Source organism: Daucus carota, chromosome 1 (assembly GCF_001625215.2).
Source record: "Daucus carota subsp. sativus chromosome 1, DH1 v3.0, whole genome shotgun sequence".
In the NCBI taxonomy this organism is placed as follows: Eukaryota; Viridiplantae; Streptophyta; class Magnoliopsida; order Apiales; family Apiaceae; genus Daucus; species Daucus carota.
The window spans coordinates 53865403-53891898 of record NC_030381.2 but is presented as its reverse complement, the minus strand read 5'-3'; the positions used below and the strand labels follow the sequence as shown (position 1 = coordinate 53891898).

The 26496-nt window shown below is 32.9% G+C and overlaps 2 protein-coding genes and 1 long non-coding RNA gene across 15 annotated transcripts; 1 reads left to right on the top strand and 2 right to left on the bottom strand.

Annotated features, from left to right (window-relative positions):
* Positions 1-9050: 9050 nt before the first annotated feature.
* On the top strand, positions 9051-13081 carry LOC108201666 (uncharacterized). Its single transcript, XM_064086101.1, has 6 exons — positions 9051-9256; positions 9343-9468; positions 9580-9849; positions 9960-10025; positions 10107-10333; positions 12776-13081. The coding sequence occupies exons 1-6, from the start codon at positions 9173-9175 to the stop codon at positions 12834-12836; spliced, it is 834 nt and encodes a 277-aa protein (XP_063942171.1). The 5' UTR covers positions 9051-9172; the 3' UTR covers positions 12837-13081.
* A 1182-nt stretch (positions 13082-14263) lies between these two features.
* LOC108213949 (uncharacterized) lies at positions 14264-17771 on the bottom strand. 2 transcript variants are annotated; one of them, XM_017385733.2, is made up of 6 exons: positions 17510-17771; positions 17298-17423; positions 16917-17186; positions 16737-16802; positions 16411-16655; positions 14264-14722 (listed from the first exon to the last, which is right to left on the bottom strand). In XM_017385733.2, exons 1-5 carry the CDS (start codon positions 17630-17632, stop codon positions 16416-16418), a joined length of 825 nt encoding a protein of 274 aa, XP_017241222.1. In that variant the 5' UTR covers positions 17633-17771; the 3' UTR covers positions 14264-14722; positions 16411-16415. The 2 variants fall into 2 exon arrangements, with proteins under 2 accessions (XP_017241222.1, XP_017241242.1); XM_017385753.2 differs by lacking the exon at positions 17298-17423 and having other exon boundaries at positions 14585-14722.
* A 2849-nt stretch (positions 17772-20620) lies between these two features.
* On the bottom strand, positions 20621-26263 carry LOC108201092 (uncharacterized). Of its 12 annotated transcripts, none has more exons than XR_010288234.1 (6): positions 25888-26263; positions 24780-25064; positions 24140-24187; positions 23728-23948; positions 21393-23577; positions 20621-21079 (listed from the first exon to the last, which is right to left on the bottom strand). It is a non-coding gene; the product is annotated as an uncharacterized LOC108201092 (long non-coding RNA). The 12 variants fall into 12 exon arrangements; XR_010288237.1 differs by having other exon boundaries at positions 23728-24187; positions 24780-24878; positions 24990-25064; XR_010288233.1 differs by having other exon boundaries at positions 21393-21540; positions 21639-23577; positions 23728-25064.
* Between the last annotated feature and the right edge of the window lie 233 nt (positions 26264-26496).

Genomic DNA, 26496 nt, shown 5'->3' with positions numbered 1-26496 from the left:
AAAAAGTTAGTTATGTATAATTTTATCTCATCTATCATTAATTAATGCATTGAGAAGTGAGAATAATTTTCTTAATAAATCTCATATTAATGCATATTAATTAATGCATTGAGAAGTGAGAATAATTTTCTTAATAAATCTATCTCTTTGGGGAAAGTTTCTTAGATCGATATCGAATTGGTACGAATAACAGTATGGTCGAATTCGGCTCGACATGATAATTACTCGTTCGGATTCGAACTAACATTATATAAATCTGTTCAGATTCGACTCGAGTTCGAATTTCAATATTCGTACCGTACATACTTCAGTTTGGCTCGAATGGATACCAAATTATTCATATTTGTATATTCGTATTCGAATCGTAGTAGATAATTAAAAAATTATGAATACTCGTATAATTAACTATAACTAAAATCAAATCACTTGTACAGTATTATATTAATATAATATTATTTATATGATGTATATTATACATAATAATATACATGATTTATGTATTCGATTCGAGCATCTTCATTAAATATGTATAATCGAGTACTCTTAATTTAGTCGAACTACTCTAAATAAATATTTCCAAGTACCAGAATGGTAGGATTCGACTCGATATTCGTTCGAATTGTAAAACCGGATTCCAATTCGCTCATTTTTTACACGAATACGAATTATATTCGTTTTTAACGAGTCGAATCCGAGTTCGATCCCGGATTACTCTGTTTGATTATAGCTTGATTTCTATCCTTAGCGAGAGTGTGTAATTATTCTATTCTTTTGTGAGAGTTGGTTTGGATTATGGATAAAAGCCTTTCGAGAATTGCATTTGTGGTTGATAGCTCAAACGGAGTCTTTGGAAAAAATGGTGAACACAGAGCAATATCCATACATATACCAAATGTATAAACATTCCAAATTTATTATTAGTGTGATATTTTATTTTTTTTAAAAATTTTCATATATTATTAATAGAGTATAATTAGAGTGTGATACTTTAATCTATCCTATCTATACTATACTGTAATAAACCAACATGGGTATAATTTGTAGTCGTACAAAATTTTGATTTGTTCATGTTCTTTTTGGTTTGGTCCTCTTTGTATATAACTCTCTTTGTATATAACTAGAAGTTTATAGCATATATGGAGGTCTATTATTCTTTTATTATTTTTTTTGATAATATTACGCTTCTATCATTAAACAATTTCAAATACTAATCATATATTACAAAACAAAAACTTTATCAAAAGATAACATAATTAATTTTTCAACAATATTTTATCAAATTTCCATACATTATCTTAAAATATTTCACATAAAAAATTATAATGACGTTAAAAATAAAATTATAAATATACGATTTTGAATATCTTTTTTAAAATAAATATAAACAATTAGAGACATATGTTATCCTAAAGTTAGCTCCTATAGTGTTTTTTTAAAAGATTTGACGACAATATCTATACGGTGAAAAACGTGAGATATTCATCAATCATAAAAGTTTAAAAATATTGTTTACCCAGAAAGAATTAAATATGAGACATAGAAGATGGTTAGAATTGATAAAAGATTATGATTGTAATTTTAACTACCATTCAGGGAAAACGAATGTAGTAGCTGATGCTTTATGTAGAAAAGAAATGATTAATGTGATGCCTCTACCAAAGGAATTTATTAAGGAAGTGGAAGGATTAGAATTGGAAATTAAGGATTCGGAGCATAAGGAGGGAAGGATTTATGAGATGTTAGTGCAACCAGAACTAATCGAAAGAATCAAAAAGAGTCAACAATTGATGATTAAAGAAAGACATTCTGAATTGACAGGCGATGAATACTTAAGTGTTAAAGATGAAAAAAGAAATAAGGAGATTGCTAATAGAATTTGGATTCCTAACATAATAGATCTTAAACGAGATATATTGAGTGAAGCTCATGAATCAAGGTATTCTATACACCCAGGAAGCACCAAGATGTACCAAGATTTGAAGAGAAACTATTGGTGGTCTAATATGAAAAGAGATTCGTTGATTGGGTAAGTAGATGTTTGACTTGTCAGAAAGTGAAAATTTACCATCAACGATCTAATGGATTGTTGCAACCATTAGAATTCCCAAAATGAAAATGGGAACACGTCACCATGGATTTCACAGTAGGTTTACCAAGGACTAGAACTAATCAAGACACTATTTGGATAATCATGGATAGATTGACAAAATCTACTTATTTTCTTCCTATTAGTGAGAAATATACCCCTAAAAGATTAGTAAAATGTATATGAAAGAAGTCGTGTTAAAACATGGAGTGCCAGTATAAATTTTGTCGGATGGAGATGCGAGATTTATATTGAGAATTTTGACAAGCATTTCAAGAATATTTTGGAACTAAGCCTAACCTGAGCACTGAGTATCACCCTCAGACTGATGGACAAAGTAAAAAAAAAAAAAAACTATTCAGACTATAGAAGATATGTTAAGAGAATTGTTCTTTGGATTTTAAAGGAAGTTGGGATGATCACTTACCTTTAGTAGAGTTTGCTTACAACAATAGCTATCACTCTAGCATAGGAATGACACCTTATAAAGCATTATATGGCAGAAAGTGTAGATCACCTCTTGTGCGGGATGAAGTTAAAGAGAAAAGATTCTAGGGCCAGAACTAGTTCAACACACTAAACAATCAATTGAAAATATACGAAAGAGACTGGTTGCAACTCAGGATAGACAAAAGAAATATGCAAATTTAGACGAAAAGAGAAAGAATTTGATATAAAAAAAAATGTTTTTAAAAGTGTTGCCTTGGAAAGGAGTAATTAGATTCGAGAAGAGAATTAAGTTATATAGGATCGTTTGAAATATTAGAGAAAGTTTGAGCTTTTTTTTTTTTTAACAATTAGCTTTACCCCAGATTTACAACATATCCACGACGTATTGAGATCTTACACAACTTATAACCGTCATGTTCTCAATTGTGAGCCAATAAATATCCAATCTTACCGAACGTACGAAACGAAAACAGTAGAGATTGTAGATTCAAAGATTCAAGAACTAAGAAATAAGAAAGCGAAGTTGGTTAGAGTAATTTGGCGAAACCTAGCAAAAGAGGATGTCACATGGGAGTGAGAAAACGAAATGAGAAAGAAATATTCGGAATTGTTTTAGCACCAAATATGATTCCGAGGTCGGAATCCTTTAAAGGAGGGAAGAATGTAACAACCGAAAATTTTACTAGTACCAAAAGCGTAAAAATTATTTTATTTAATTTTCTATGTCAGAAATATTAAGTTAAATTCTAAAATGTATTATTATGCGGTACAGAATATTTGATGTTGGCCAGTGATGCGTGCGTCAATAATAGGAATATTCATAAATATGAGTAATAGACACGAAATTTTTTAAATTTCGTGGCTCGTTAATATTATACTCACTAGTACACAAAATAAAGCTGACAAGCTTAATTAATTATCGGGTAGAAAGAGCTACAATATTATTCTCTAATTTAATAAAAATTTTAAAATATTAAAACATTGTAGTTGAGAAAAAAATTGAGAAAACACGAGGCGTTATATTGTGCGGGCCAGATATTTAGATTAAACACGAGAATTTTGTTTATACAAGAATATAGTAGTCTCGGGTATCTATTTATGCACTGACCGGTGGATAATTTACATTCTAGGCAAAATAATTTATTTATATATATCTGAGATTTATCAGAAATATTAAAATAAATAATAGTTGATTTATCTATTCTTTTTGTATGATATTTAATTATTTAAATATTTGTCGGACAAAAAACCGAAACGAGAATAAACGAGCCGATTGCAGCACGTCCAGAGCGTTACTTGGGGGACACACCCCGGAACTTGGAGCCCAAGAAAAGCTCGGAGCCCAAGAAATGCAAGCTTAAAAATCAAGCTATTTTCTTTATAAATTATAAGTTAATGAGTTATTAGCCACTAATTGTAATTAGAAAGTTAGTATAAAAACCCAACCAAAGCCTTGCTTTATTCTTTGGTTCATTCTTCTGTCAAAACTCAAAAGAGAAAAGGGAAGTCAGGAGCTTTAGCTTGGAAGTCTATTAAACAAGAATTGGTGTTTCGTCACCATTATTACAGCAAGGTGAGTAATTAATTATTTTATAATTTCATTTTATTTCCTTTCCTTAAGAAAAATAAGACATCTAGTTTATGGAAGCTTCAAAGTATGTGGGACCCTTTTCATTCTCTTCTATCAGTATTAAGAAAATGAATAGCAGGCATGATTGGAAAACCTATACGGCAATACATCTATTAAAGAGGTATTTTATATTTTTCCTCCAAATGTAATAAAAAACTAGCACTAGGGTTTATAGCTAAGAAATTTTTGGGGCTTTTGATTTATTGGCTGAAATCGAAGAAATTGAGATTAGGAATTGGTTGCTTATGGGGAGTGTGCAGATTGGGAGGTGGGTATCGCAGGGGATGGAGGCCGGAGCCAGCCCCGGTACAGCCGGCGGTGGTGATGGAGCGGGGAGATTTGTTTGTGTACGTGCTGTGTGTGCGCGCATCGTCGGGGGGGGGGGGGGGGAGAGAGAGAGAGAGGGGGACAGTGGCGGAGGAGCCGCCGGAACAGTGGTGGGAGAGAACAGAGGGAGATGAGGGAGGAGAGTGCAAATATTTAATAATAAATAAATCAGTCCCTAATTAAATATTGGCAAGATAAAACGATTAACTGGATATTAAATTTAAGTTCTATGATGAATAGGTGTGTATGATTAGTAATCAAATTTGGAAAGAAAATACAAAATAAAATAAGGACCGTTGGTTATAATGAGTGTTACAAATATCGAGAATCGGAACTTATAATTAAGTTGTGGTAATTGTATGAACTTCGGATTACATCGAACCGGCTTAAGTTGGAGCGGTATCTAATAAAAATTAATATTGAAGAGAGGGTTGAATTATTTAGAGTAGTAATAATTTAAATAAATGTTAAGTTAATAAGATTTAAATTTAATTTGGGTTGCGACCAAATGAGATGGCTAGGAAAGATTAATAAAATTAGAATCGTGAGACAAGTTGGTGAGACAAGTTGGTGATATGAGATTACTACTTGGTAAATTGATAGTAAAACAAATAAAATAAAGAAAGACGTTATTAATAGTCAAGCGGATAGATAATAATAGATAATAGATTATTATCTGATATTAAGTTAAAATATTTGTATAATCAAAGAAATGATGATGAGAATTTACGGATATAAAAGGGAATTTATTAATTGATTAAAAGATATTAACATTATCTGGATACGAGATTTCATTTAATTATCCTTTACAAATTTATTGTCTCCTTTATAAAGAGAATACTAAATTGATTATATTGCGTGGTTTAGAATCGTTATTATTATGGAAAAGAGGAGCAAATTTATAAGTATTAAATCTTGGAAAGTCTTATCAAGCTAAGGACGTCAGGCAAGTTCACTATCCCTCTCTTGACGTGAAGTTTTTCATGCCTATTTGATAATTGTGTGAAAAGTGTTGATTGTGAAGATATTACATTTCGTACCATTGTGAATCGAGAAGATATCTACGTTTCATTTGAAGACTCTAAAAATATTGTTCATATATTACCTCTTATAATTCGAGCACTCCCATTGTTCGGGAATGAGCCTATCCTAATAATCATAATATTTTGAATATTTGAAAGTTGACGTGAATAAATTGCAGCGATGATCTCACCACAATCAACTTACTCCCTTTTTGGAGATCATCTTATTCTTGGAATCTAATTCTATTAATTATCCTTCACTTCTATCTTTGGGTAATCATTGTCGAAAGGGTGCATTGTTCGCACTTCTTTGGTAGAGACGAGTAGTATTGATTGCGAAGTGTTTGTTCGGGAGAATTTTCTTGTATTCGGAGGAATCTATTCAAGCTGGTCAACACGAATTTATTAAATTCGTGGTAGAGTTGAGAATGTACTATCTGGTAAGGCAGATAGTTTTGGGTTACAAAACCCTTATGCTAGCAAATGAGAGTGGTAGGTGTGTCTTGTGCGGTTACGATCAGACTGCAAAGATCACACAGGAGAACGGTATTCACGAAATGGTGCTGATCGAGCCATGTAGTGTTACCGAGAGGTGGAAGACCAGCGTTTTCTTTACTTGAACTTGTGTTGTCATTTGGCGGTAGCTGCTTTGTTACTTTGACTTGAATTGTTTTCTATGCCTTACGTGCATATTCTGTTGATTGTTGTTTTGTTCTATGTGGAATTGCTGAGCAATTTGATTGCTCATTCTTGTATCTATTTTATTCCTTTTTGAGCAGTAAATAGTGAGTATGGCACAACTCAAGAGAACCGCCCGGAAATGGGTTTTTGGCAAAGGCAGGGAAAAGGCGCATCACTCAAGCGGAGACTGCTAGACTACGCCGCTTGGTATTACGAGATATAGTTATTATAATAGTCTGAAATCAGACTTCCCTTTATGTAATAAAGTTAGACTCGGTAGTAATATTGTAAGACGATCGACCCTGGACTTGTGGGCAAGAGTTGGATTATGTAAAATTAATATGTAATGCAAGTGTTGTTTTTGAGCCAGATGTTTAGTGGCGGACCAGATCTGCGAGATGTGGATCTGGGGGCGTCACAGATTTGGTTTTGAAAAAAAAATATTCAAAATCGTATATTTATCACATATTCTAACTCTCATATGTTACACGACAAATATTTCTTTCCATACATATAAAAATATGTGATATATTAAAATTTTGATTTAAAATTGATTGAATAATAAATTATCACATATTAATATTAGAAAAATATTTATAAATAGATAATAAATTTTAAAAATTTAAATTTTCGTGAACAAATATAATTAGTTAACTAATAAAATTTAATTAAATCCAATTCATTAATACTAAAATACTAAGATAATATTAAATTAAAATTACAAATAAAAAATAAAAAATTATATAGTCGCCCGTGCTTCGTCCTGATTAATGGCAAGTATTTTTAATACACTAACTCATTTTTGATTAAGATTTTTTATTATTATTGGAGTTGTACTCAAATAATATACCAAATGTATAAAAATTCCAAATTTAAATCGGACCGTGACTTCAGATTGGGATTCAATTGAGATTTTAAATTATGCTATGTTTAAAATCCATTAAAATCTGAAGGTATTCAACTGCTTATGGATTTTTTTTGATTTCATAAAATGATGGATTTTGTGGCATTCTTCAGTGTATTTTTAAGTTTTTTGAAATCCCATTACTATCAATAGGATTTTGAAGTATTGTGTTTAAATGCTATCAACTCTGTGACAATTTATCAAGAATCCGTACAAAATCAAAATCACATATAATCCATTAAAATCCATGGACTAAAAACAATCCATTGAAATCCGAATTGGATACACCCCCGTAAAAGTAAACTGCCGAACCCTATTTTCCTTTTTCTCTCTTCTCTCTAGCCGCCTCCCTCTTTTCATCCCGATAGCGCTTTCATCGGTTTTCCAGTGAAAACCCCCAAATCTTTCCATTTCATTCCTTGTTGTTTGATTGTTCTTGCCTCTTTTATTAATTTCTTAATAAATCTCGATCTTTGGGGAAAGTTTCTTAGATCTATATCACCGAAACTTTCGATTTTCGTTCCTATTCGCTTCTAGATAAGGCTGAAAACGAGTCGAATAGGTACGAATAACAGTATGGTCGAATTCGGCTCGACATGATAATTACTCGTATTCGAATTCGAATTTCAATATTTGTACAGTTTATACTTCAGCTGGCTCGAATGTATACAAATTATTTATATTTGTATGTTTGTATTCGAATTCGAAGTGGATAATTAAAAAATTATGAATACTCGTATAATTATTTACTACATATATAATCAAATCACTTGTAGCGTATAATATTAATATATTATAATATTATTTATATGATGTATATTATACATAATAATATACATGATTTATGTATTCGATTCGAGCGTCTTCATTAAATATGTATAATCGAGTACTCTTAGGGGCCGTTTGGTTGGGGGTAGTTAACAAAGTGAAAGGAAAACAACCAGTTTCATTCCCTTTGTTGTTGTTTGTTTTACAAAAATCATCATTCCCTTTCCCTTCTTTTAGTTTTAGGTTTACCCCAAATCCCTCATTATCCATTCCCAACCTTCCCTGGGTATTTCTTTTCCCTTTCCTGATTCTTATTTTATTATCATTTATAATTTATTTCAGATGCCATTAACATCAAAAGTAATATGTAAAATATTTTTGAAAATCAAAAATAAATTTTAATTTAATTTTTATATATTAAAAATAATTTTAATATAAAATTAATAATATTTTTAAATAATTAAATATGTCAAATTATGAAATATAAATGAACTATATTATTATATATGTAAATATATTTGAAATTTTTGATATTAAAATATTTGAAAATCAAATATAAGGATAATCATATAATTTTCCATTCCGTTTCCGGATCAAAACCAAACAGGTAATACAATTCAGCATCATTCCTTTCCTTTCTTTTCATTTCCCTTTTCTGGATTCCATTCCGTTTTCCTTAGTCGAACCAAACGGCCCCTTAATTTAATTGAACAACTCTAAATAAATAATTGTGAGTACCAGAATGTTACGATTCGTCTCGATATTCATTCGAATTGTAAAACCGTATTCAAATTCACTCATTTTTTACACGGATACGAATTATAGTCGTTTTTAACGAGTCAAATCCGAGTTCGATCCCAAATTACTCGAATTCGTTTTCAACTCCTTCGAGAGGGCTTTTTGGATTTGTGAGTTGATTGATTATCTCCTAGTGTAGGGTCGTGGTGCATATCTAATTGTTTTAGTTTTTAGTTTGATTTTCTCTAATTTGTTTTGATTATAGCTTGATTTCTACCCCTGGTGAGAGTATGTGATTATTCTCTTATTTCGTGAGAATTGGTTTGGATTATCGATAAAAGCCTTTCGAAAATTGCATTCGGAGTTTTTTGGAAAAAATGTTGAACAGATGAAGTATCCATGCATATACCAAATGTATATACATTCCAAATTTATTATTAGAGTGTGATATTTTAATTTAGATTTTGTTTCCTTTATAATATTACAAGCGAAGCGAGTCTAACAGAAAAGGAAGAGGCGAAATTAGGGTTTCCAATCAGGCGAAATTGAAGAGGCGGTGTTTGAATATGGGGAGGAGTCGCACAAAGAATGATTCTCGTGGGTCAGACAAACATGGACCGGGAGCGACGAGGAAGGGAAGGCGAGTACACGTAAGAGTTCCTCAATCATCGTATCTTTTGTGTTTGTGTTCATGTTTTGTATTGTATAATTCATTGTATCTATATTGCAATTCTAGTTTTATCTTGGTCTACCTACGGAGAAAATTTACGATGCGTCGAAAAACAAGAAATTGCATCCCATCTATATGGATGAATATGTTTGTCTTACGGAGCTTGCTATTCGCCTTTACAATATCAAGGAGGTTTGTTTCTCGGGCTCTCGACAAGCAATTGATGCAACTATCTGTCTGAATTTTAGATTTCCGATTAATTCTTGTAGTGTTTGTTATTTAACTAACTATTTTTACATACAGCATACACAATTCATCCTAGTCAAGCTGCTTAAGATAGTGACCGCGAAGGGTGGCTGTTGGATAAATCTTATCACTTTCGAAGCCCTGTCACCTCGTGGGGATGCTACAGTTTTCAAAACAACAATAACACAGTTTTTTCTCAAATATAAAAAAATAGAGATTAAGTCTGTTGAGCTCAAATCTTCTCAGTCTGGTCACAATGGTGAAAAGTCTAAACAAGATCCGCCCCTTGATATTGCTCAACAACCCGTCATCAAAACATTCCCTGCTGTATATTTCTGTATTCCTTTTAGCTATGCTTCCGGTATCCTATTTCCTTTATGCGCACTAGTGCTTGTTATACTCATATTATTTATATATATTGAATTTCCTCACTGTAGAACACTTTGGAAGATATGGCCCCTTTTCTCTCCCAGTATGCTCTTGTCAATTATGACATGGACCAGGTCTGTCTCCTATCTTTTTATCTTTCTTTTAATTAATATTCTTAAATATTAATATCTAATCATTTTACACTGCACACGCAGTCTCTTGAGCGTACAGGTCATATAAAAAGAGAGGCATTTCATAACATTTCCTCACTGAAAGTTGTCAAGGTGATTAAACTTGATGCGGAGGAGGGTACTAGTTACCTTGTTACTTTCACAGCCTCCTTGCGTGATGAGAGCAAGAATGTTGAGACCTTCGAAACACATATATGTGTGCCTAGCCTCTTCCCAACTATGATCTTGAAAGTAAGGGATATCAGTCGCAGGTAATTCCAACAGCATCTCCCGTTATTTTAATTTCATGCGCTCCTCAGTTTTTCCTCACACCTCTCTTCCTTCTTTTCTCGACTTTAAATTTCTTATTTTTTTATAGTGATAATTGCTCCCTCCTGCTCATATTATTAACTGGAAATAAATTAGAAGATACAGTTTCATCAAGGTATTTTACTTAATTTTGGGAGGACGACATGGGAAACATCAATATTTGTGGGATTTCGATTAACCATTGATCCAAACAAAGTGTCTAATCTAACTATCAGTCTTCTCCACTCACCACTCTTATTGTTTTATTCGTGTCACGTGGACTTAAGGTTGAATTTTTTTACATACATGTGAGTTTGTTGTGGGGACTTGTGACTATGCCTGTGAATATTAGCTCTGTTTTGACAAAAAAACCATGGGAACATGGCATGCACAACCCCCCCCCCCCACACGCACACACGCATATTTATCTATTTATTTATTTATTTATTTATTTGTGTTATCATTATGTTGTTGACTGTGGAAACAGAACCTCTGTGCATTTCTTGGTTAATTGAGGATAAACAGTTCTGTGATGAATATGATTCGTTAGGTGTGGAAAATGGTTAGATATTTCTATTAGGGCAATTTAATTACACTGTGTGGCTATGAGTCCATATTTCATGTTTCGTTCACGGAGACATGATTTCATGCTTTTATGCCTTCGGTGTCATGGAAGGGAAGCTCCATTTCTGCTACAACTACAGAATACACCTACCGTTTTTTTAATAATATAAACTTTTTAGTTTGAAATTATCTTGGGACACTAATATTGTATGGCGGCATAAAACTTGACGTCCTAGCCTGATGATATGTTGATTGAAATCTGCGAATGGCATGAATAGAAACTGACGGGATAGATGTGACACACGAAAACTAGGGAATAAGCATTATGAGCTCCAGCCTTTTGACTTCCAACACGAGCCTGGAAATTCCACCTTGAAGCACATACCAGAACCCTAGAAAGCAGAGATACTTCATCTGGGTGAAGAACTGCGTAGGGGATACTTGGGGGTGCGGCGGGGTGCGGCGGGATACGCACGGGATACGCCACGTGGCGTATCGGTGGAGGCAGCGATGGGGATACGCGGGGGTGCGGGGATGGGGGTGCGGCAGTGGCACAAATCGTAATTTTTAACAACTTTTTTATTTTTTTTAAACTTAAAACTAGTTGATCAAAAGAAAGAAAAGAGGGATCAAAACCTAATTAGACTAATTGAGTACCTGTACGAGAGAGAGCAGAGCATCTCCAGCTCAAGTATGTCGATTTGTAAGTGTGTTTTCTGTAATATCTGCTCATGTGTGTCTATAGATTGTAAGTATATATAATTGCTCGTGTGTGTGTGTGTATTTCTATCTCTAGTAGGATTGATTTAGTTATTCCGCTATTTTGTTCTACTTAAATGCATCTTATGAATTATTATATATATATATATATATATATATATATAATATTTTAAATATTTTAATATTTGCCGTATCCCCCCGTACCCGTATCCCCATATTTTGGAATTTGAAGAATTCCCGTATTTTAAATGTTGAATTGTTGATTGAAATCTGCGAATGGCATGAATAGAAACTGACGGGATAGATGTGACACACGAAAACTAGGGAATAAGCATTATGAGCTCCAGCCTTTTGACTTCCAACACGAGCCTGGAAATTCCACCTTGAAGCACATACCAGAACCACACTTTAAGACATTTAATAATTTATCGCAGTGTTGCACTGTACTGTGACGCTACCAGCATGTTCATTTTGGATGAGTATTGAATTAAACAATACAGATGTGTCGCTGAATCTTGTTCTACATACAGGGGAGTGTATATTCTATCGTTTGTGTTTGCAAAGCATGCAACTCCAACGCAACCCAACAAAAGGGGCATGACATGTGGAAATTGTTTCTGTTTGGGTTACGCTGGTGGACTCCGGTCTAACTGTGAAAACCAAAATGAACCTGCATTTTGTTTATTAAATACTGACAAAATATGAACATGTAAACTACAAACTACAAGAGAATAATACCACTTAACAGTTTCCTTTTATGAACTTCCTTAACTGTATCTACTCTTTATTGTACATGGTTTTTTTTGTTGTATAAGGTCAAATAATCGGTATTGCATTTTCCCATGTTCTCTGTCGAGGAATTAATTTCTTCGAAGATCTCCCTATTACATTAGTCTTGTTTTTGTTATGTGAGGTCGGATAACTGGTATTTGCATTTTTCCATGTTCTGTATCAAGGAATTGATTGATTTCTATCTCCCTATTACATTTGTCCTGAAGTAATTCCAGTTGGTACCTTGTTCTTGTTTATAATCTGTTCATATTTGTTGGTAGTTAAAGTTGTGTTTTGTATATATTTTTTGTGGAAGCTGAGTATGTGTTGACTGTTGTTTGTATAAGCAGGGATTTGCTTGCAACAGTGCCTGTGGAGGAGCACAAGGGAACAAAGAAAGTAGTTGCTTAATAAAGTCATCTGCATGTATATTATGTTTATCAGTTTATGAATTGGTCATTGTTTTGACCTTTTGAAACAAATGGTTAGATTTCTGTCCAAGCTCGATGTGTTTAGTTTGTGTGTGTGAATTGTTCTTGTTGATTGTGTGGATTGATAAGCGGACTTGAAAAGCTTTTCCTTTTCTTATGGTTCAAATCATTCTAAGCCAAGACTTTGTACTATGGTAAGTAATCTGTGGTACTGTTAACTGTTGAGCAATGGTGTAATATGATGTTTCCTCAATTGGTTGGTATGATAAGACTATAAGAGCAAGTTCACCAGTGTCGTATACACACCAACTTTAGTGAATGCAACCAACAAATCTGTTTCATTCCTTACTAGTACTAGACTAGTAGCAGACTAGCAGTATGAGAATTCTGATCAAATATCAAAATCGGATAATTAATTTAATATTTAATATAGTCGGATAAATACTAATATTCTCATTTTTTAGCTCTTATATTTGTCTTATTCTTTTACAGATTGACAACTTAAATTAAAAAACTGTTTTAGGAGCATATTTACTGATATAGGAGAAAAATATACCAAAACTATTACACAAGTGCAAAATATTACATAATACGAAGAAATACATAAAATACAAAATCACGATTGGTGCCCATTGATTATAGTTGGTGGTCTGTATTATATACAATATACATAACATTCACTCACTAAACATAATTAAAAAAATAAGAAAAATTATGGACTTGTGTTTGTCTACAATACTACAATAAAAATATGATCTCCAAAGATACTTTATTTCTCTATATAAGAAATATTGGACATCTGTTAAATATTTAATACTAAAAAGAATTTTATGAAGGTGAAATTTTTTCCTCCAAAAATTACACACGATTGGTGGGGTTATCTTCGAATTGGTTGGATCATGGATGAATGTGCTCGTGTTATTTGGACTCCGAGAAAAGTGTGATTTTTAAGTTTCTTTACCATTCTATATTTTCTTCTATTATAATTTTATTATTATATTAGTTAAGTTTAAAAGGAACTTCGAATTAGGTATATTATCATAATTAGCAACTAATTTTTTTTTTAAAGTAAAAATTGGAACTTCATTGAATCATCAAATAAGTAGACAATGACAAAATTGTCTCAAACAAAGATGATGCGCAAAATCCAAGAATCCATTAAGCATACGAAAAATTTTAGCAATTTAATGTGAATTTAATGTGCCAGTGCCATCCTGTTAGCTTGCTTTCTAACAAAATCTAATGACACGGACTTTAATGCTCCCGTAAAGTATAGTTATATAACTTATTTTTAAGATTTTTTTTTTATATAAAAATTTGAATGTTATATTTTTATTCAGAAAAAGAAAATATTAAAAATAAGTTATAAAACTATATTTTATAAGAGCATTGAAGTGCGTGTCGAGCAGTGAAAAATAAACGTATAGAATTAAATGAGACATAGAGAGTAGTAAAAAATAAGAATAGATCATCCGACACACACAAACTAAACATAACGAGCTTGGACATAAATCTAATCATTTGTTTCAAATGGTCGAACACTCAACAGTGACCAATTCATAAACATAGGGCCTGTTTGTTTAACAGAAGCAGCTTCTGCTTTGGCTTCTACTTCTCTTGACCCGTTTGTGTAAAGAAGTAGAAGCACTTTTAAGAAGCTGAGAAACCTAGCTTCTTCTGCTTCTTTTCCAAACACTTTATTAACTTATTTACTTCTCACTTCTGCTTCACTTCTCTAGTTTAAGCAAGAAGTCACTTCTTTTAAGCTTGCCCAAACGGCCCCATAATATACATGCAGCCGACTTTATTTAGCAACTAGTTTTTTCGTTCCCTCTGCCCATCCACAGGCACTGTTGCAAGCAAACCCTGCTTATACAAACAACAATCAAGACATACTCAGCTTCCACAAAAATTATATACACAACACAACTTATACCAACCAACAAATATGAACAGATTATCAACAAGAACAAGGTACCAATTGGTGTTACTTCAGGAAAAATGTGATAGGGAGATCATTGAAGAAATCAATCAATTCCTTGACAGAGAACATGGGAAAATGCAATACCGATTATTTGACCTTATATAACAAAAATAACCATGTACAGTACAGAATAAATACAGTTAAGTCCGTTCATCAAAAGGAACTGTCAAGCGGTATTATTCTCTTGTAGTTTGTAGTTTACATGTTCATATTTTGTCGGTATTTAAGAAACAAAAATGCATGTTCATTTTTGTTTTCACAGTTAGACCGGAGATATACTCTGTCCACCTGCATACCCCAAAAAAGAAACAATTTCCACATGTCATGCCCCTTTTGTTGGCTTGCGTTGGAGTTGCATGCTTTGCAAACACAAACGATAGAATATACACACCCCCTGTATGTAGAAATAGACTCAGCGACACATCTGCATTGTTTAATTCAATACTCACTAAAATGAACATGCTGGTAGCGTCACAGTACAGTGCAACGCCGCGATAAATTTGCTAGTTGGACATGGGCTTTGAGATTGAGGGAAGAACACATTTCTAGCACTATTGCACCATTTTACAGAAAAATTGTATTTTCCGCTTATATAAATTAATGCCCCCCAAAAAAAAAATTAAATGTCTTAAAGTGTTGTTTCTGGTATGTGCTTCAAGGTGGAATTTCCAGGCTCGTGTTTGGAAGTCAAAAGGCTGGAGCTCATAATGCTTATTCCCTAGTTTACGTGTGTCACATCTATCCCTTCAGTTTCTATTCATGCCATTCGCAGATTTCAATCAACATATCATCAGGCTAGGACGTCAAGTTTTATTCCGCCAGACAACATTAGTGTCCCAAGATAATTTCAAACTGAAAAGGTTATATTATTAAAAAATGGTAGGTGTATTCTATAGTTGTAGCAGAAATGGAGCTTCCTGGGCTTCCATGACACCGAAGGCGTTAAGCATGAAATCATGTCTCAGTGAATGGAACATGAAATACGGACTCAAAGCCAAACTGTGTAATTAAATTACCCTAATAGAGATATCCAACCATTTTCCACACCTAACCAATCATATTCATCACAGAACTGTTTATCCTCAATTAAACAAGAAATGCACAGAGGTTCTGTTTCCACAGTCAACAACATATTGACACAGAGCTAATATTCACAGAGGTTCTGGTTTTTTTTGTCAAAACAGAGCTAATATTCACGGGCATAGTCAGAAGTCCCCACACAAACTCACATGTTTGTTGAAAAATTCAACCTTAAGTCCAAGCGACACAAATAAAACAATACGAGTGGGGAGTGGAGAAGACTGATAGTTAGATTAGACACTTTGTTTGAATCAATGGTTCATCGAAATCCCACAAATATTGATGTTTCCCACGTCCCCCTCCCAAAATAAAATAAAATTCCTTGATGACATTGTATCTTCTAATTTATTTTCAGTTAATAATATGAGCAGGAGGGAGCGATTATCACTATACAGAAAGAAAATTTTAAAGTCGAGAAAAGAAGGAAGAAAGGTGTGAGGAAAAACTGAGGAGCACATAAATCAAAAACGGGAGATGCGGTTGGAATTACCTGCATCAGTCGCGCTTGATCATCTTAAAATCCCTTACTTCCAAGATCATAGTTGGGAAGAGGGTAGGCACACATATATGTGTTTCGAAGGTCTCAACATTCTTGCTCTCATCACGCAAGGAGGCTGTGAAAGTAACTTGGTAAAGAGTTCCCTCCTCTGCATCAAGTTTGATTACCTTGACAACTTTCAGTGAGGAAATGCTATGAAATGCCTCTCTTTTTATATTACCTGTGCGCGCGAGAGACTGGGTGTGCAGTGTAAAATGATTAGATATTAATATTTTAGAATATTAATTAAAAGAAAGATAAAAAGATAGGAGACAGACCTCGTCCATGTCATACATGACAAGAGCATACTGGGAGAGAAAAGGGGCCATATCTTCCAAAGTATTCTACAGTGCGGAAATTCAATATATATAAATCATATGAGTGAGTATAGCAAGCACTAGTGCGCACATAGGAAATAGGATAGCGAAGGCATAGCTAAAAGGAATATGGAAACATACAGCAGGGAATGTTTTGATGACGGGTTGTTGAGCAATATCAAGGGGCGGATCTTGTTTAGAGTTTTCACCATTGTGACCAGACTGAGAGCATTTGAGCTCAACAGGCTTAATCTCTATTTTCTGATATTGGCGAAAAAACTGCGTTATTGTTGTTTTGAAAACTGTAGCATCCCCGAGAGGTGACAGCGCTTCGAAAGTGATTAAATTTACCCAATACCCACCCTGCGCTGCAACTATCTTAAGCAGCTTGACTTGGCTGAATTGCGTATGCTGTATGTATAAATAGTTAGATAAATAACAAACACTACAAGAATTAATCGAAAATCTAAAATTCAGACAGATAGTTGCATCAATCGCTTGTCGAGAGCCCGAGAAACAAACCTCCTTGATATTATAGAGGCGAATAGCAAGCTCCGTAAGACAAACATATTCATCCATATAGATGGGACGCAATTTCTTGTTTTTCAACGCATCGTAAATTTTCCTCGTAGGTAAACCAAGATAAAACTAGAATTGCAATATAGATACAATGAATTATACAAAACAAAACATGAACACAAACACAAAAGATACGATGATTGAGGAACACTTACGTGTACTCGCCTTGCTTTCCTCATCGCGCCTGGTCCGATGATTGAGGAACGCTTACGTGTACTCGCCTTGTCTGATCGAATATACAATCCACGACCATCATTCTTTGTGCGAGTCCTCCCCATATTCAAACACCGCCTCTTCAATTTCGCCGGATTGGAAACCCTAATTTCGCCTCTTCACTTTCTGTCACGGTCCGATTGAATTTGGAATGCTCATACTAGAAGAGCGTGTATGAGTTTGTGAATGATAGAGATAGACTTTACATGCATTTTGTCCCGACTTTATAACTCATCCGTTTAAATTATTTTTTATTTTTAATTTTCGACCAAAAAAATTTGTTTGCTTGAGTAACACATGTGATAAACCGATTTAAAATTATAAATAAGACAGGATGGAAATAAGAAATTAGTTTGACATACTTTTCAATAAATGAATATTTTTCAATTTTATTTCTATTAAAAAATTACTTATAAAACATATACTCCTTCCGTCTCAAATTGTATGAGCAAGTTTGACTAGCACGGTTTTTAAAAAATGAATGTTTGACTTAGGGGTCATTTGTTAACAGGTGAATGAGAGGAAATGAACCGGATCGTTCATATGCTTGCTATCTAGATTGTTTGTCCATCTTTTTAAAATCTGGACGAGACAAAAATTGTTCTGGACCGCACTGCCATAAATTTTCAATTGAACCATTCCAGATACTATTTACTCACGTCAATACGTGGTGGACATATGCCCTTGTTGCTTTATTTATTAGTTACTTTTTATATGATTAAAATAATTTTGTAATTTCAGAAATAATAAATTTTTAATAAACATTATATAATTATTATGATACACGTTTTATTCAATAACATTATCAATTATTTAATATAATATAATAGGTGACGATCACGGTGAATAGAATTTGATTACTTATAAATCAAATAATTTCATTCATTTAATGATAAATACTAATATATTTTTGAATAAAAATAATATCTTAATTTAAAAAATAATTTTTCGAGATGATATTAACAATTAAATTAATTGAAGTCTAGAATTGAAAAATGTTATATTCAGAGCAAATTTTCAATTTTCAGAGCAAACAAGAATGAAAAGACAAAACTGACCCCGTGCATAGACAATAACAACAAATGGAAAAAAACAATATGAGGGATAATTTTGTCTTTTCATGCTTTTTCAGCTCTGGATTTAAAAATTTGTTCTGGATATAACATTTCTCCTAAAATTTGCCATTGAGAAAGTCTTGTATGTTATATTTAACAAACAACATAATTCATCTTTCATCCGGATTATATACTCGTTCAGATGTTTTTATCATCCAGAAAATGTTGTTCAGATTTAACAAATGACCCCTTAATCTTAGCCACATAAAAAGAGGTAGTGGGTATTAAATGAGAGCAGTTTATGAATATGTGGTTGTAATAGTCTTAAATAGATGCCATAAATGGAAGAATCATTCTTTTCGGGACATCCAAAAAAATAAAGTGGCTCACATAAAATGGGACAGAGGGAGTATTATTTATAGATCATTTTTATTATTATAATTTTTAATAATTCATAAGTTATTAATTAGTCAAAGTTATCCAAATAAATATTTTAAATTCTCAACTTATCACATGAGTCACGTTAAATTATAATTTATAACTCTTAATGTGACTTATATAATTCTAACTCTGTAATTCGTTTAATATGATTTTAGCTAATAATACTTTGTAAGTAAGTTGATTAAATAATATATAAAAATAAATTTTATAATTTTAATAATATAATTATAGTTATTTTTAATTATTTAATTATATAATTAAGTTATTTATTATAATATTTAAAATTTTATGAAAGACGTGAATGTGGTGGTAGTAATATATCGGCTCATCTTATTAATTCTTATTATTTTTATAAATCTCAATATATGCTTTTTACCTTTAATGTTATATTAAAATTTATTATTACATCTCAAATAATTTTTATTTTTTTATATATTTCTATACATATTAAATTTTATATGTTGCAACTTGGTTTCATGGAACTTCTTGAGTCCTCCAATTCCATTCAAGATTTCAAGCACAGTATATGAATAGCTTCCGCAAAATAATGACCTCTTTTAAACAAATTTTAGAGTAATTCCAACAAACTCTTTAGAGCATCTTCAAGGGTGTTATGCATAAATATTAGTTATAATATGAGATATGGATAATCATTTAAAATTATAGTTGAGAGGTCGTAGATTCAATAATAGTTTTAGATGTTTTACAAATGTAGCTACTCTAATTTTAGTTATCTAAATTTTTTTGCTAAGAGATAATGATTGGAGTGTTTAACTTTTTACATAACTAAATGCCATGTAGACAATTTAGCTAATGGTTTTAGTCTCCGAAAAATGCTCTTATTCAACTTCTTTACCTATATATGTTTTGAAGAGGATTCCAAAACAAACCTCCTAACTCCATATATTTAAGAGCTCATATTTAAGAGTTCTCTAATGTTCCTCAATTTTAAGAGTCTCTCATTTCCTTCATTCTTTAGATAAATCTATTTGCTTCTTACGTGTTTCTTTGACTTCACTTTTCTCTATTCTAGTACATATTTGGAGGTATAGATGAAGAAAGTCGTTATTTAATTTAAACTAGCTTTATAGCCCGTGCGAGGCACGGGCCAGCTTTAAATACAAAAAAAAATAAAAAATTCTTTAACTGTGTTTATATGATATTTTTTTGGCTATGTTTATATACTAAATTATAGAAAATATATGTAAATGTCAAAAAAATTATAAATTAGTATTTTAAGTTTAAAAAGAACTATATGATTACTTGACTATTTCATCCGTAATCAAGTCTATATTAATATCATGGGTTTGGCTAGTGTGTGTCCATGAGCACATGCTAAGCGCGGAAATTTTTAGATTTGGACCATTTTGATTGGTGTGGTTGGTGTATTTACAGGGGAGCTCACCATTATTAAGAAGTAGGAGCAATCAAAATGGTTCAAATACAAAAATTTCCGCGCTTAATATGTGCTCATAGACACACCATAGAAAAACCGTAATATCATTGGCAAATTGTCTCAATAAATAGATGACATCATATGTCCTGGACGCCATCCTCTTTATCTTCAACTTGCTAAGAAGATGAGTCTTAGAATTTTCATAACATAACATAATTTTAGTTTGCAATTCTGTATGGCCGAATTATACTTAATCAGGCTTGTCACATCTTTTAACTCTAAAAATATAATATATGCGTAGTACACTAAATTTCAAAATCTTCTCGAGCTTGCACATATCAGCACATGAGTACTTCCACCATTGGGTGCATGGACATAATTTTTGAATTTGGGTAGGAGGTAACTTGCACAATTTTTTGGTGAAAAAGCCATATTGTTGATTATAACTTAGAAGTGAATATTTTCTGAAGCAAATTCCAAACTTTTTCGCTTGCAACATGACATAAGATCCTTTCAACTTCTTGGACTGCAAGATATTTGATGTACCTCATCCTAGATGCAAGTCTTTTATGCAAGGTCATGAGCTCAAGTGAAGCTAACACCAGCTTATCATTTGCAATCTCCAAAAAAATAAAACATGATGCATAACTCAGAGTTGATAAAGTGCTAGTATAAGACATCAGCAGGAGTAAAAAATTGACAAGATATAAATTCTATATTACAAGATCTCTTCTGCCCTGATCAAGATACAAGGCAGAATAGAGTAAATAAACCTAATTTTGATCACAAGCACAGAGACAATAACGTTGTTTTAACTAAATTAATGCAACCACAATCCATTACCTGAGACACCATTTTTTTATAGCCCAACACATATATTCAATTTATTAGAATTTCTATCAAACACATAATGACACTAAATACTTGATATACCTGACAAGTTGTCTGGGCTGCAGCATCTGGATGGTGTCAACAACAGCCTTGTGGCCTCCTTTGTGCTTTGAACTCGACACCTTACAACTCTATATGTGCTAGAGACGAAAGATATATCAGGTCAGCGAAAGGATTTAGGCGAGTAGACCTAAAATAGATAACGTAGAGCGACAACATTCATGGGTTAAGAACCAAGCGAAGGAGTTACTGTGAGGGGGACAGAGAGGCGTGAATTATGTGTATAACCTATCTGACAAGGCAATGATGTGGCGCTGACATGGAATAAAATGGCTCAGAACCACTATAGCTGTGGAGAAGAAGTTATTGGTGCATATTGATTCTGAGCCTTGGCTGCACCCAAAAAACACACATATGAAGAAGGAGATGGAGGTGTAAAAGACTAAACCGAATTTTTTGGATCACCAAACTCCTGTTGCAGTATTATGTACAGAATATAGGCTGCACTGAAATGAGTTAAAAATAAAACTTGTTGTCCTTTTCCTTCATGTTACATTATGTTGTACATTCTATAATACACAAGTGCCAGCCCAAGTTAAGTTGCTGGTCTCTCAAATTTTTTACGAACCTGATATCCTGAACTCAAAGGTCAATATAATGTTAGATTATGTACATGGGGTTGCCTTGAGGAGATCATCAATTCAGCACAACCATTTCTATTGCCGCCGAGTATATTCAAAAGTTTTGTACAAAATATCTTGCAATTCAGCTCAGCAGATGTGTAGCATATTACCAAAATAAGAGGGTGTTTAAATTAAAAAAACTATTATATTTTAAGGGCTAAAACTTACCTTGATTCCAAGAGAATGGATTAGAATAGAGAGTCTTCCCATCTTTATTAACATGGAAAGGTCCCATCTTCGCGGCCATGCCAAAAGTAATCGATAACACCCAGGGCCTGAAAAAACATCACCTGATTAATATTTAACACATTTATTTAAATTAGGATTACACCATTGTCAAAAAACAAACGTCGTCTTCCAGGATTACAGATACAATTTTCAAGGCAATATCAATCCTACCATCCACATTATTCTGAACATCGAGAGTAACAGGTTCGAAACCAATCAACACACTCTCCAAGAGCAATAACACAAAGACAAGCCAGAAGAAATCAAACCCAAAACCTATAAATTGAATGGTATCAAGAAAAACCTCCATTGAGCCAGAGAACAAGAGGCTTGTCAGCATGATCATCAACAGCTTCAGTCAACCAATAAAACAAAGTTCTCCCTGACTTCTCATTGACTGTAACATACATTACTACAGATTTTAACTTACATAGCGCTTATTTTTAAGCTTACATAGCGTTTCTAAGTGTTATCTAAGCCAGCACTATGCAAGTAAAATGTACTTATATAACACTTGTGTAAGCGCTATGTTAGTAGCGTACTTCAATAGCGTTCCCGCAAGTGCTATGTAAGTAAGCTTTTTTCAAATGCAACACAAAACTTACATAGTGCTTCAATAGAAATTATTACTTAAATAACATTTTTGGAAGCGCAATCAGAGTATTTTTGTTTAGCCTAATATATAATAATTTTCTACCATTTACATGCAATTTTCCAAAATAAATCCACAAATAGAATTAATAAAAATGACCTATGTAAATTCCTAAAAAAATAAACCATATAGCAACTCAAATTAACTAAAAAAGCCATTAATACCAAAAATGAACAAACTACCATAAACCTTAAATTGATCATAATGTACAAGTCAAATCTTCTGAATATTCATAGTTTATAGCAAAAATCAAATTTCTTCCTGGCATTTTAAAGAGTTTGATTCAGGCAGTGATAGGCAGTGTTGATTGGACTCTGACCAAGTACGAACTTCTAAAATCGGGAATATGAGATGTACCAATACTAATTCAAGTTCAAATATCATGCATACACTTGCGAAACCAAGGGCTCAAAACAGCAAGAATAATCAATAAAGCGACCATATATAGAAAAGCCAACAGTTGTACACACTTTGTTTTCTAGCTTGATTGAGTTAGGGATACTAATGGGAGTAGGGAAATAAAACTTTTAAATGAGGATGAACTGCCGAGAGAGAATTTAAATGCACGAAAGTATTCCCCAAATGCAAGCAATTCACAGCTGCTTGGCTAGTGGTCAAGATTACGAATCATCTGTTGCAGTGTTTACTGTTGAAGATGATCTGCCTATTAATATAAAAAGACACAGTCAAGCTAACCATTCAGCGAGTAATTATTAGAGCAACAATATTAAAAACAGTCAAATCATGGCAAGTCTACAAAAATTTAAGCATTGATACTTAATAGGTGGAACTCTTGGTAGAAAGTTATAGTCACCTGGTTCAAGCACTCTAAAGTTTCTGGCCTCTCCATTGTGTGCCCATCCGAGAACCATAACTTCCCCTGCCTATGTTATCATGTGCAACACATTAAGCTAGGGTCTGCTCAAGTTTTTTTATTCCTTGTAACAATGCATCCTCAGCTTGCTGGCATGAATGGCGCATCTTATTCACCCTTACAAGTTGTTCAATCAATGGCTCAAGTTGGGGTACTAAAATCTGCAGTGAATAAAATCCTCACACAGCTGCGATTTTATGAAACGATACACGTGCCAAAAAATATAGAATGGCAAAAAGATATGTCAAACCACATGTTAAATAATCCACTACAGAATTGAGGGACCAAACAGAAATATTTGTAATAGCAAATCATTCACTAATATGAACGTGTGAGCAATTCTACTTCATACGTTATCGAGGTGCTATCTATTCCCATTTCTGTTTCCTGTTCATTTCAGCTACAAAAGATGATGGCAAGTTACTAAATATGGAATCAGTACATGTACATTCAAGCTTAAAAGAAAGAATCCAGCATGCATGCTCATGACAGAGAACAACAATTGGATATATAATATTTACTTAAATAATCTTAGATGGTTTGAATCAGGGTGGAGGCAGGTTCAAAAGCTAGGGAGTGCCAATTTCTTTTTTAAAAACATAAACAATAACCGTCTTAGAAGATATATATATAATAATAGAATATTATGGCTAGATTGTATAAATATATAATGACTTTACTTATACATATTATAATTAATTTAAATGTATCCACTATTTTAAAAAGTAGATATAATATGTATTTTTTGTTCCTAATATCATAAACATGTGTATATATAACAAAAAAAAAATTAAGCAAACTAATCTGCATTAGAGAAGCAATACGAAAACTAAATAAAAAGAATACAGAACACCTATCAAGTAGAAAAGGTATACTAACGTCTGAGACACTTAGCAATCATGAAATACTTCCATAATATAATAATATTTCGAAAATATTTAATTCACATTAAAAGCAAATTAACAAAGAAATAAAGTAGGCCAGTAGTGTACATGTTATATGACCATAATGGGGGGAATCCTTTTCACCAGAATTTGAGGGTAGGCCGGGCATACCCTCGGCATTTAGTCCCTCCGCCCCTGGCTTGAATCCTCCAATCCATAGCAAGAGACGCTTACGTGGAAATCATACATTTTCACCAGCAATAGACAGACATGCCTATGTGAATATAAACACTCGTTCTACAACCAAAATGATCTAACCTGTTTAGTTCTATCAAGTTCCAGCACCGGTTGTGCCAACCTTGGACGACTTGTTTGGAGTTGCTGAACATAGGCCTACAGGAAAACAAACTAATGTGAGCAACACTTAAACATACGAAGCCTGGATACCAAAAACACAAATACATCTCTTACGACTACATCGAAAACTAATGTCAATAAAGATGTCGTATCAGAAACCTGCATCTACAGCTAATTATGGAAGTAAAAATACAAATTTTGGGCCTAAATGGGAGTATTTTATGTAAAACCATATTCATAACTCACAATTTACAAATATAAGTAAATCAAATTTTCTGTTTCTTCACCAGGTCATCGCAATATTAGTTTTGTTCTACTCTACAGATATCAAGGGGTTATTTCTTTAATTAAATTAATCCACACAGTTTAAAAGCCCTGTTTCATTGCAATGCATAACAAAAGCAAGTTAGATTCATAAAATACAGCAGTTGTATAAGATATCTTGCAAGCACCCATGACTCTTAGCAGACTTCCCACTACAAGAGCGAATATTTGCCAGCATCAGGTGACAAACAATGCAATAAAATATTGAGAAGCTAAGGCAGAGAACAAAGGAAATAATAAGATCACAGCTTCACTCCAATACTGAAGAACCAGAACCTATGTTTTGGCATCTGCGGAAAGACCCTGATCCACCAATACATAGTTGAACACACAATTCATGTGATTTGGCATCTTAGTGATTTCTTACACAAATTAGAAAATTACACACTGCAAACAGATTCAGCCTTCAAAATCAGTTTCGTTGAGAGCTGATATGAATCCGAAAGTCCATCATGGCAATTTATCAAACAGGCAATACACACGTAATAGCTGATATATATAACATGATACTTCAAAAAATCAGTGCACATCTTACCTGTTATAGAGGACCAATACCGCAAAAAAATCTGTAATTGTTCGTTCGGCAACCTGTTTCTTTCCTCGAATCCGGATCAGACGCTAGAGTCTTCAACGCACGAGCATGGAACGAATAATTAAAAAGCTATGTATCAAAATATTGATAATCGTAACTGCAATTTGTATGGAGACGTCTGGTGCCGAGAAGCCGCAAATCTGTATAAAAGAGCGAGAGAAGTAGAAAGGGGAGGTGAAGGAGTTTGAGAGAGGATCATATCAATACATAACAAACAGGGGTTTAACAGGGACGCAGAGATGTTTCGCCTGGACATGATCATGGGCAAAAAAGTAATTTCATACTGATTTAATTGGCTGCTCAGAAACCCACGTTGCAGCATTATTATTATTATATATATAATAGATAGATTTAAGTTTAATAACATCAGAAAAACTATAAAAAGTGGATATAAGATTTAATCGGTGAAGTCACGAGATAAAAACTAATAAAAATTTAAAATTTTTATTAGATTAATCAAATATTAATCAAATAATTAAATAAATAATCAAAATTTAGACGAGTTATTTTTTTCCAAAAAAAATAATTTAAGTTTTCTGATTTTATCAGAAG

Coding starts and splice junctions, on each gene's coding strand:
- LOC108201666 (XM_064086101.1), top strand. CDS start 9,173: ATGGGGAGGAGTCGCACAAAGAATGATTCTCGTGGGTCAGACAAACAT. Junction 9,469..9,579: donor GCCTTTACAATATCAAGGAG/GTTTGTTTCTCG, acceptor TTTTACATACAG/CATACACAATTCATCCTAGT. Junction 10,026..10,106: donor TCAATTATGACATGGACCAG/GTCTGTCTCCTA, acceptor CTGCACACGCAG/TCTCTTGAGCGTACAGGTCA.
- LOC108213949 (XM_017385733.2), bottom strand. CDS start 17,632: ATGGGGAGGACTCGCACAAAGAATGATGGTCGTGGATTGTATATTCGA. Junction 17,424..17,509: donor GGAAAGCAAGGCGAGTACAC/GTAAGTGTTCCT, acceptor TTGCAATTCTAG/TTTTATCTTGGTTTACCTAC. Junction 16,803..16,916: donor TCATCAAAACATTCCCTGCT/GTATGTTTCCAT, acceptor TCCGCACTGTAG/AATACTTTGGAAGATATGGC.